This window comes from Zootoca vivipara, chromosome 3 (genome assembly GCF_965207765.1).
Source record: "Zootoca vivipara chromosome 3, rZooViv2.hap1.1, whole genome shotgun sequence".
Taxonomy (NCBI): domain Eukaryota; kingdom Metazoa; phylum Chordata; class Lepidosauria; order Squamata; family Lacertidae; genus Zootoca; species Zootoca vivipara.
Genome location: NC_142586.1, coordinates 71,278,735 through 71,290,117, shown reverse-complemented (window position 1 = coordinate 71,290,117; position 11,383 = coordinate 71,278,735). Strand labels below are relative to the sequence as shown.

Below are 11,383 nucleotides of genomic sequence, written 5' to 3'. Positions count from 1 at the left end.
ATGGCAACCGGACTCCGAAGGGATGCAGCGTGGTTGGATTCAGCTGTGCGGAACTCTCAAAAATACTGTATTTGAAACCTTGAGAATAGCCCGTGCGCTGTGTGTTTTGTTTATTTATAAAAGTATACGCCGCTATTAGTAACAATGAAAGTGGATCTAAAACAGTGGTTTTCCATGTTGCAGCTCTGCAACTGTACATACCCCCCTTTGCCGTGGAACTAATGAACTCACTTTCCTTAATTTTAAAAAGTTTGACATACGAGTGGGTAAGAAATTTACCGGTAGCAGTACGATGGGTATTTCTAATTTGTTCTCACTGTGTATATAAAATGATACAGTGTTGAGTTCATCTGGGCATACATACTCCCCCCCCCCCCCAAAAAGGTGAATAGGATTGCAGCCATGGTCGAAAGTCGGCCTCTTAATGCCTCTCCCTCTCCGGCGCGGGAGATGCAAAATGTGCAGGAGCCTTGCTACAAGGGGCGGGCAGGCGGGTACGCGCGCGTGTGGTCATGGTCACCCCGGTAATCTCCGTTAATTTGACAACTTCAGAGCAGGACGAAGCGAAGGCGGCGGCTGGAATTGGCCTCGCGGCCTCGCCGTAGGCGTCACTGTAACCTAGGAAACCGGACTGTTCCCCGCACTCGACCGTTCGCTGGGGAAGGATTAGAAGAACAACCTTCTCCCTGGCCCCTCACTTCCGAGGGCAGGCGGGTGTCTCTCTCCACGGCAGCCGCGGACGGCGAAGAAAGGCGGACAAAGGCCGTGGCCGGCTGGTGGTGCTGAGGCTGAGGCGGACTTGAGTCCCAATTTCTCCTTCTCCGCTAATCGCCTGTGCCCCGCCCCCTTGCTCTCCGAGAAGAAAATCACTGAACGTCCCTCTCGCGGCGCCTTGGCTGACGTAAGTATTCCTGTGGGAGGAGGCCACGCCCCCTACAGTCTCGTGGCGGAATTCAGCAACAGCCAAGTGCCAGAGCTTCAGAGCACAGTTTGAGTTCGGACACTTTGCAGGGGAGCCTCCGCTCCCGTTTCCTCCACAGCAGGAGGGCCATGGGCTGCTCCACCTCAGGAAAAGGGGCCGCTGCTACCACCACCTCCCCGAGGGCTTCCCCCTTCCATTTCTCACACCACGAGCCACGGTGAAGGACTCCGCGGCCAGGTTGAAAAGGACGCCAGAATCCCCAAGTATTTGCTCGAGCCTTTTCGGCTCTGTATTATCTGTCGACACTAGACAGTGCCGGATTTACATATACGCTAAGCAAGCTGTAGCTTAGGGCCCCACTCTCTTGCCCCCCCCATTTTTTTAAAGGAAAAAACACCTGGATGTACATTTCCAAAATATAAGATAAAAACAAATAAAACCTACATACAGCAACAGTGTTTTGTGTTGTGTAGGCTCCTATGATGTAACTAATGCTAGTCTGCTAGTCTGCTCCCTAAAATATCACTGGTTTGCTCATTTCTATATATAGGGTGCCTACATTCTGCATGGACTGGTTGCATGGCAACATGTGCAAATGACTTTAGATACCTATGAGGTCCATAAATTACCATATAGCATATATTCAACACAAAAAACAGCGACAATTTGTTGTTGACAAAGGACAGCTGGACATATAAATGGCCCCATTAGGGCCTCATCAAACCTAAATCCAGCCCCGCACTTAGTCTTAGACCTTTCCTTCAAGGAGCTCTGGGGTTGTCCCTACAACAACCCCATGAGGTAGGTTAGGCTGAGAAACTGACTGGTGCAAGTTCAACCTGGCCTGTGAACTTCATGGCTGAGTGGAGAATTTGAACTCAAGTCTGCGAGGCCTTAGTCTCTCTCAGCGGCAGTCTCTTGCTGTACAGCAGTACTGCCCAATGGAGGCAGCCGGCGATTCCTCTTGCTTCGCGCTCCCATATAGAATCATAGAGTTGGAAGAGACCACAAGGGCCATCCAGTTCAACCCCCTGCCAAGCAGGAAACACCATCAAAGCATTCCTGACAGATGAAGGAGAAAAACAAAACAAAGTGAAAACTGGTAATAATTTATCTCAGCATTATAAAATGCAGAGTCTTTTTCTTATTTAGGACCTCTGGATGTGAGGAGATACTTGTGGAGCCCTGATTGAAAACCACTGACCTGGGGTGAGTGCAGCTGTGGTGCCCCCTAGTTCCCATCATCCCAGACCATTGACCATGCTGACTGGAGATAATGGGAGTTGGAACCATTCAGCTGCAAACTAGACAGATGGAGAGAGAAGGAGGCCCCTTTCCCGCACTCTGTTTCTGCTGCTGAAATTCCTTATGTTACGGCACAGTGATCTGCAAATCCCTTGCCAGCACTTCCGGAGAAAATCCTCCCCCTGCTCACACACTTGTCTGTTGGAGACTCACCGGCCACCCTGGGAAGCAAATATTGTTCTGTCCTCCCATGCAAAGCTGATGCCAAAATAATTTAGTACAGCATTGCACTGAACAAGCTTGGATTCTTGTAGGACACTGGCACTGAAGATAAAATTTAAAAAGACTGAATTCTTTTACATGTAAGAGAATTGTTGCCTGTCTGGCAACACTGATTGAAATCCTTTGTTGTCAGCTTTTGCTATGTTGTTGCCAACAAGGGACTTGAAACTGTCTAATCCTCTTTGCTTTTTAGAAGTTTAATCATCAGCAGTTCTCTTTTTTCAGTTACCCCCATCTTTGGCAACAAAGCTCAACTTGTCCACATTTTGTTTCAAAATATAAAATGGGCAAAAATGGAATGTGCAACTGAAGTTCCAACATTTTATGTTCATCCAGTTGTGTATAATTGGATGACTATGGTCTTTCAAGAAAGGAAAACAAACCAGAAAACCAAACAGTCATGGTGATGTGGTAGTCCTAAACATTGCACTCTTGGAAATGGATAAAGTTTGACTGTCTTGAGACATCACAGTACTTTAACTGGAACTGGTAAGCTGCAGTATCTGATGTAAAGATTTGCATTGTAAATTATCAGCTAATCAGCAGCACCTGCAAACCCTGATCTGAAGACAAACACTTCATTTGCCTATATGGTTTGAAATCAAATTGGGCAAAATGTCATTTGTTTTGGGGGGTTTTGCAGACCAGGTTGAAATAGGTGGGTGCATTGGAGCACTCCTTGCTACTGGGTCTCCCTTGCTGATGACTGAGCAACTTTGCTGGCAGAACTGGGCACAGGATACCTAAATCCTCCCAAAGCTAACCCCCCTCCCCCAGCACATGGCAGATGAAGGGCCTGAATTCTTCTCTGCAAAGTCATGCCTATGCATTCTGTGAGGCTTTGCTTTTGTCTTACTCTTACATATTTATTATCCTTTAATAAAAGGTAAAGGTAAAGGGGCCCCTGACCATCAGGTCCAGTCTTGTCCGACTCTGGGGTTGTGGCACTCATCTCGCTCTATAGGCCGAGGGAGCCGGCGTTTGTCTGCAGACAGCTTCCGGGTCATGTGGCCAGCATGACAAAGCTGCTTCTGGCGAACCAGAGCAGCACACGGAAACGCCGTTTACCTTCCCGCCGGAGCGGTCCCTATTTATCTACTTGCACTTTGATGTGCTTTCGAAATGCTAGGTGGGCAGGAGCTGGGACCGAGCAACGGGAGCTCACCCTGTTGCAGGGATTCGAACCACCAACCTTCTGATCAGCAAGCCCTAGACTCTGTGGTTTAACCCACAGCACCACCTGGGTCCCTGTCCTTTAATAAGGGGGTCAATAATTTTGTGATCATTTAGCCATGTTGTCCTTCTATTAAATATCATAAATATTTTACTTCAACATAATAAATATTTTAAAATATTATAAATGTAGCTGCTATCTAATAATGAATGAGACATTTCTAATTAAATGCTAATTTGGTGTCTATTTCAGCTGTCCAATGGAAAGCCCTGTGGACCTCTGTTTTGCTGAAGAAGGATGTAGCAGCAGCATTGTTCTTGAAAAACAAGTTTTTAGATCCAAAGTGCCAGAATCACATGTCCAGCTTGCTTGTAGCATGCATTACTGTGCTTTTCCTTTGAATGGGAATGAGCTTTGTATTTTGAATACTACTGATGATCCTGACCGCCAGGTTAAAAACTTAGTTCTTTCTTGTAAGATGTATATTAACAACAACAACAACAATGTTCCAAAGAATGAAATCCACCATGCAGTGCTCCTGTGCAAAATCTTTGAAAATGAATGAAAACTGTGCTTGCGAGACAATATAGCAGGCATAGGCAAACTCGGCCCTCCAGATGTTTTGGGACTATAATTCCCATCATCCCTGACCACTGGTCCTGTTAGCTAGGGATGATGGGAGTTGTAGTCCCAAAACATATGCAGGGCCGAGTTTACCGGTACCTATGCCTGCAATATAGTATATGAGCCAGAAGGGGTGGTCACTACCATCTGGGGTGAAAAAGCAAGGGCAGCCTTTATTTGATAGCCATATTTGATACTAATAAAATTAGCAGCCATGTTGGTCCTCAGTAATGAGTAGCTTTCCCTGAAAAAGCTAAGCCTTTAAAAGTGGGCAGATATTTGCTAGTTGGTTATTAGACTGGAGGTATTTTAGCTGTATGTTTATATTTTTGTATATGTTTGAAATGTTTGTATTTAAATTCTATAAATCTCTCTGAGATCAATAGATAGTTTGTATAACTAAAATGAATATTTTGAAAGAAACTGATTGATTAGCTGCATATAATTTATCTATTTCAAATTACCAAATACTCTTTTGTCAGCCATTACACTTACTAGGTCATCACCATTCAATTACTGCATTGGCATTTGGGAGCAAAGACAATCCACTCCTCATTTGCTCTGCTTCACGTGACTACGTAATAGTGTGGAATCTGGATGAATGCATGAAAAAGGTTTTACAAGGTGAACACTTTGTGATAAAAATTCAGTGGGCGGGATTCTCCTAACCAGCCTCGATTTATGCTTGTGAAATGGAGTTTATCAAGAGAGGAGATTCCATGGTTGTAGGAGATGCTGAGTGAAGGTTTTTTTTAAAAAGATATATATATATTTATTGATTTTAAAAAAATATAATGGAAAAACATAAAAAACACAGAGTATACACAACATAACAAAATGCCAACATAGCAATAAAAAAGAAAAGATATCCAATCAATCTTACATTATAAATCTTTGTCAACTTCCTCCATTCCCTCTCAACTGCGTTTCATCATATTACTTCCTTAGTACTTTCCAAATCTTTATTACAATCTTTTTTATATTTAATAATTATCTAAATCTTTTAATACTTTTAATATCTTATCAATACTATAACTCTCTTATACTTATCTCAAAATACAATCCTATTCTACTAAATCTTAAAATTCAATACAATAATACCACTTAACTAAATCTTAATACATAATGAACTTAACTAACAATCTTCTACAACCTCCTTTTACTTCCAAATCTTTTGCTTAAAAACTACTAATCTTACAATTCTTTTCTAAATAAACTTTAAATTTCTTTCAATCTTTTCCCACTGATTCTTCCCCCTGGTCCCGGAGTCTCCCAGTAAGCTCGGACAGTTCCATGAATTCTATCAGCTTCATCTGCCAGTCATCCACTGTGGGTATATCTTCAGTTTTCCAATTCCTTGCTAATACAATTCTAGCTGCTGTTGTGGCATACAGAAAAAACGTAATATCTTTCTTGGGTAATTCCTCTCTAATTATCCCAAGTAAAAAAAGCTTCTGGTTTCTTAACAAACGTGTTTTTCAACACTTTCTTCAATTCATTATAAATCTTATCCCAGAAGCTCTTTACTTGGGGGCATGTCCACCACATATGGTAAAAGGTTCCTTCCACATTCTTACATTTCCAGCATTTGTTATCCTGTTTATGATAAATCTTAGCTAGCTTTACCGGTGTAAGATACCATCTATACATAATCTTCATCATATTTTCTTTCAATGCATTACACGCAGTAAACTTCATATTCTTCTTCCACAACCTTTCCCAATCTTCTATCATTATACCGTGTTTCTCATATTATAAGTCATGTCTTATAATTTTTTTTACTCAAGAAAATAAGCCTATGGCTTATTTTCGGGGGGTGTCTTTTATTTTTTTAAAAAATTACAGTATGGTACCTCCCCTGTCGCGGCTCGGCGCCCGGAACTGGCTGCTGCTGCGCTGCTGGGCGCGTTGTCGGCGCTTCAGCAGGGCACGCTGCTGGGTCCCGCCGGGTCGGGGCTTCACGCGGCGCGCGCTGAGGCTCTTGCCGGATCCCGGCTCGGAGCAGCGCGCGCTGCGGCTCTTGCTGCGTCCCACCGCCGGGTTGGGGCTTGGAGCAGCGCCAGCGCCAAGCGCCAACCCAGCAGCGGGACCGGCGGGACCTGCAGCGCGCGCTGCTCCAAGCCCTGATGCGGCGGCGGGACGCAGCAAGAGCCGCAGCACGCTCAAGCTCGGGGCGTTTTTCACTCACTCCTGCTTGGCGCCGAGCTCCCAGCAAGACTCACCGCCGCTGCTGCCTCCGCGCACAGCAGTTCAAAGCTCCAGTGGGGCAGCCTCTTTGCAAAGGAGCTCCGGGAGGGACCAGCGAGTGGCAGCCGCGGCGGCCAATGAAGGCTCGGCCGGGTGTTTTTTGTTGTTGTAGCTGCGTCCCGCTGCGTCCCTCCTCTTCCTGTCGCGGCTCGGCGCCCGGAACTGGCTGCTGCTGCGCACGTTGTCGGCGCTTCAGCAGGGCACGCTGCTGGGTCCCGCCGGGTCGGGGCTCCACGCGGCGCGCGCTGAGGCTCTTGCCGGGTCCCGCCGCCGGGTCGGGGCTTGGAGCAGCGCGCGCTGCGGCTCTTGCCAGTCCCGCCGCCGGGTCGGGGCTTGGAGCAGCACGCACTGCGGCTCTTGCCAGTCCCGCCGCCGGGTCAGCGCTTGGCGCGGTGCATGCTGCTGGACATTTTGGAGGGGCAGCAGCAGCCGGTTCCGGGCGCTGACAGGCATCTTCCTCTTCCATGGCGCCATCCAGACCTGCTCCCACCACTACGGCTTATTTTTGGGGTATGTCTTATATTTCTTCAACTCAGGAAAATCCTGCCATGGCTTATTTTGTAGGGATGACTTAAAATATGAGAAACACGGTATTATGCCCTACATCTTTTGCCCAATCAATCATCACAGATTTTGTCTGCTCATCCTTAGTATGCCACTTCAACAATAGATTATACATCTTTGAAAGATTCTTAGCTTTAGATTCTAACAATTCTGTTTCCAATTTAGATTTTTCAATTTGAAAACCTACTTTTCTATCCAATTTATACACTTCATTTATGCTGAGTGAAGGTTTTGTTGAGCTTTACACTTCTAATTTCCATTAGTTTTGTCTTTTGCTGTATTTCAGAAGGGGGGAAAAAGAACAATGGTACAGAGGTGTTTTTGTATGTTTTTGACTGTAATTCTGTCCATTTACTTGAGAGTAGGTACACACACAGTGGAACATCGGTTTATGAACACCTCGGTTTACGAATTTTCGGTTTACGAACGCCGCGGACCCATCTGGAACGGATTAATTCACTTTCCATTACTTTCAATGGGAAAGTTCGCTTCAGTTTATGAACGCTCCAGTTTATTAACAGACTTCCGGAACCAATTACACCCATGCTTCGGGTTAAGTACGCTTCAGGTTGAGTACTCCGCGGACCCGTCTGGAATGGATTAATCCACTTTCCATTACTTTCAATGGGAAAGTTCGCTTCAGTTTATGAACGCTTCAGTTTATGAACAGACTTCCGGAACCAATTGTGTTCATAAACTGGGGTACCACTGTGTGTGTGTGTGTGTGTGTGTGTGCTATTAAAAACAAGTAGCTTTCATATAACTATTGAAGTTTTAGTTTTCTGAAATAGTCATAATAATTTAGCGTTTTGTTTCAAATATTGCAGGGGTAATGCCAGAAGGCATTGTTATTGGAACACTTTTGGGAATGGTGCTTTATGTTCGATTTAGTCCAGATGATGAGACAGTTGCAGTATGTGCTGGCAATCGGATATACATGCTAAATGCAAAGGTGAGAGCCTATGTTGTCAAACATACCACAGTGCGATATTGAAATATAGCTATCTTTGCCATCAAAGAAGTAGAAATCATTTGAAAGCAAGTTGTACTCTGGTCCATCAAGTAACTGTATTTTTCACAAGTGATGGACAAGTACATTACTTAACTTCTCACATTTATTGGGATCAAACACTACCAATTTTATTTTGAAATTTTATCTGTTTTTCTTCTGGGATCGATTGCAGGATGAAGCTATACTTGCTGAATTGGAGGGCCACCTGGCTCCAGTGACTGCTGCTGAGTTTTGTCCTTGGGAAAAAAATAGACTTATATCAGTTTCTGAAGATAGAAGTTTTAAGGCAAGGAAATCCTCTCTTTGGTTTTTTTAAAAATATTTTTATTTTGGCTCAGGCTATGAAGCTTAGTATAATGTTAAGACAAAAGAAGCACTCAAATATTAAACCATATAGTGCTAATATGCTTTATTTTCCAAAAAGAATATTCTAATTAGAAGAAGGAAAATAAAGACTGGGTATACTATATAATCTTCACATCTGCTTTCCATGATCAGATATGAAAACTGAACGCTACTGTTCAGTCATAATTAATTTTTCTGCATTGCTTGGTCTTTGGGGTTCTGTTCCCATTCCATGGAGTCAACAGAAAAATCAAATGGTTTTATTTATTTATAAAGTATTACATTGGTTACATTCATTATTATATAAACTGAAATTTATACATTACCATGTTTTTCCCCAAAAGGTATGGGACTATTGTACTGGACTGTTAATATATCAGTCAGCAGTAATAACAGGTATGCTTTTAAAAATAATGAATCAATATCAACCAGCCTCTTTTTCATATAGAATAATATTTGACATAAGAGATGAGCATTTTAATCCATTCCAATATTAGTATTTGGACAAAACAACAGTAAATTGTTAGAACAACACAATGCAATATACATTCAGTTCCATATCATTACCCCCATTCTCCATGCACCAATAATTGTACTTAGTTGCCATGACCCAGAGTCTTCACGTATATTTTTGTGCATATGTATAATTTCTCCATTCCAAAGTGGCATCCTGTTAATTTCAGCGGAGGCTGCAGATCTCAAAGGAAATCACCCAATTGGATCTGCTACCTACATAGCAATGGACAGATGTTGCAGCTATGTGTGCTATGGAGTTCCTGTATCCATAAAATATCATTATATTGGGATGCAAAATTATATTGAGTACTAATTGTTTTTTGTTTCTGTGTTTTACTGCTGTATTGATTTGATGGTGAGGGTTTTCAGTTTAGGCCCACTGGTTCCTTATTTCTTTTTCTTTCCCATCTTTTGTTTCTTGTCTGCCTCCTTTTCTCCAGCATTTCCTCTTCTGAGTCTCTTCATTGATGAAGAAAATAAACAGATTATCACTGGATGTGCAGATGGACAGGTAAGAAGCATTCTGGGAATTTGACATGTTGTAATTTTAGTTTTATACCCCTGTTTTCACCTACATCCTTATGTTCATGCCTCCTCTCACCTCCTTTTGTGCAACCTACTTTGCACACACATGATACGTTTCTGCATCTTCCTCCCCACACACATTTTAAGTACTAAGCACCATTTCCAACTTCTGCACCCCTGCTTTACTCAAACATTTGCTGTTATTTAAAGCTGCCATTTTACTGTGTGCCCCTCCATCCCTGCTTTACTCAAATCTCTGCTGTTTAAAACTGCCATTTCTCTCTCTTCCTCTACACCCCAGCTTTACTTAAACTTCTGCTGTTTGTCCCTCCCCTTTTGCTCCTATGCCATGGCCATTGCTGTTGTACAACCTAATTTCTCTTTCCTCTCTGCTCTCCTCCCCAGACATTATGCAAATCCTAGATTGTGATGAGGCATTACAAATCCTCCAATGGGGTCTGCGCAATGTATATGGGAATAAATCTAGTACAGATCAAAGATTTGTTTGCCTGAAAAAAAGTTGGTTGCCAAAATACCATTTCCTAAACAAATTGGAGAATATGGAAATTTATGTTTGAGATGAACTTTATTATATTTATAGGATTTGGTATTTGGCCACATCACTGAATTAAGATGATAATACCAGAAACATTTACTTATTAGAAGAGAAATGCAGAAAGCTAGCTTATAGTTTTATTCTCTCTTTCAGCTTTGGATCTTCAGCTTGATTAGTGGGCATCAGTATCGCTGTGTGGTACATATAAATATAAAGAAAGAAAGAGAGAAGTTTTACAACAAAAAAAGGAAATCCAAACAATTGGGTAACATGCTTCTGGAAAACATTTTAAAATATTACTAGTTAGCAAATGATGTGGGTAAAATGTATTTTTCATATAGATACTTTTTATGAATCTGGATTAACTTTATATCCAGATGCCATATGAATTGATAACATAGGGACACAAATCAAGAGGGCCTCCGAAACAGAGAGCTCAGAAAGACTGATCTTGAAGGAGGCCTTTACTTATAATGTGAATATGTGTGAACTTTGTCAGCTCCAAAGATGTCACATTCAATTGACAGTATGATACCATCTCCTGCTGTGTGCTGTGATAGATAGTACTACGCAGAAATTGTCTTATACTAGTTGAGAATTGTATTATCGAAGCTAATTTGGAGCTGTGTTTTGCTAGCACAAGTTTCCCAGGCTAGACAGCTCTGCCAGATGAGTTATATAGCAGCAGTGCATAGCTATGAACTCAGCTTATTGCTTCTAGCTTTCATTAAATGTCTTAAGCAACTTGTTTCTGGTTTAATAGGCATTGTCTGTTTTCCCTAGATGAGATTCAGAATCCTTCTAAGGTGTATACTTCAAATGATTTAAGGAAAGAAGAAACAGTTGAAACTACCTTTCCAGTTCTCAGAATTGAACTCTGTGACAAATCGATAAATGTAGGTGATGAAGAACACAGGTAAGTGCACTAAGTTATCATTCACTGTTTGATATAGTTTGTTATGTAAAAGATAATAATAATAATAATAATAATAATAATAATAATAAAATCATATAAAAGTATTTTGTGTAGGTAATATTTTATAGTAGGTGATGACTTTTTAATGCTGTATTACAGCCTTGCTGTAATAACTTGAAGGCATTGTATGGAGGACATGCATGCCATTTTAAGAAAGCGTAGTGTCAAACCCTTGAATAAGCAAATTACAAATAAAATTTCACACTGAAAGCATCATAACTCCTAACCATCATAACTCCGAACCCATCTTCATGTCAGTGTTCATTTATATCTGTGCAGCTGATGAGCCACATAAAACCACTCTGTTTCCCCCTAACCTCCCTCCCTCATCATCTTGACACTGCACCTTTCTTTTTAATCATAAACATACCTTAAAGTGCAGGCTATAGCTTAGT

At 42.2% G+C, this 11,383-nt stretch overlaps 1 protein-coding gene across 11 annotated transcripts in view; it reads left to right on the top strand.

Moving 5' to 3' along the window:
• The first annotated feature begins 552 nt into the window (after positions 1 to 552).
• Positions 553 to 11,383, top strand: part of WDR27 (WD repeat domain 27) — a 72,109-nt gene continuing 61,278 nt past the window's right edge. For 8 of the 11 annotated variants that reach the window (XR_015949057.1, XR_015949056.1, XR_015949055.1 and 5 more), the window contains exons 1-11: positions 553 to 901; positions 2,075 to 2,131; positions 2,675 to 2,938; positions 3,876 to 4,074; positions 4,730 to 4,871; positions 7,886 to 8,010; positions 8,243 to 8,356; positions 8,760 to 8,811; positions 9,372 to 9,442; positions 10,166 to 10,277; positions 10,796 to 10,928. Coding sequence is in view for 7 of the 11 variants with exons in the window: in XM_088666397.1 (XP_088522523.1) it covers positions 3,883 to 4,074; positions 4,730 to 4,871; positions 7,886 to 8,010; positions 8,243 to 8,356; positions 8,760 to 8,811; positions 9,372 to 9,442; positions 10,166 to 10,277; positions 10,796 to 10,928 (941 nt within the window). In the remaining 4 variants the exon portion in view is untranslated. Of the gene's footprint in view, positions 902 to 937; positions 1,186 to 2,074; positions 2,132 to 2,674; positions 2,939 to 3,875; positions 4,075 to 4,729; positions 4,872 to 5,465; positions 5,581 to 7,885; positions 8,011 to 8,242; positions 8,357 to 8,759; positions 8,812 to 9,371; positions 9,443 to 10,165; positions 10,278 to 10,795; positions 10,929 to 11,383 lie in introns of those variants that run through there. The other 3 variants (XM_088666395.1, XM_088666396.1, XM_088666398.1) reach the window with 3 other exon arrangements.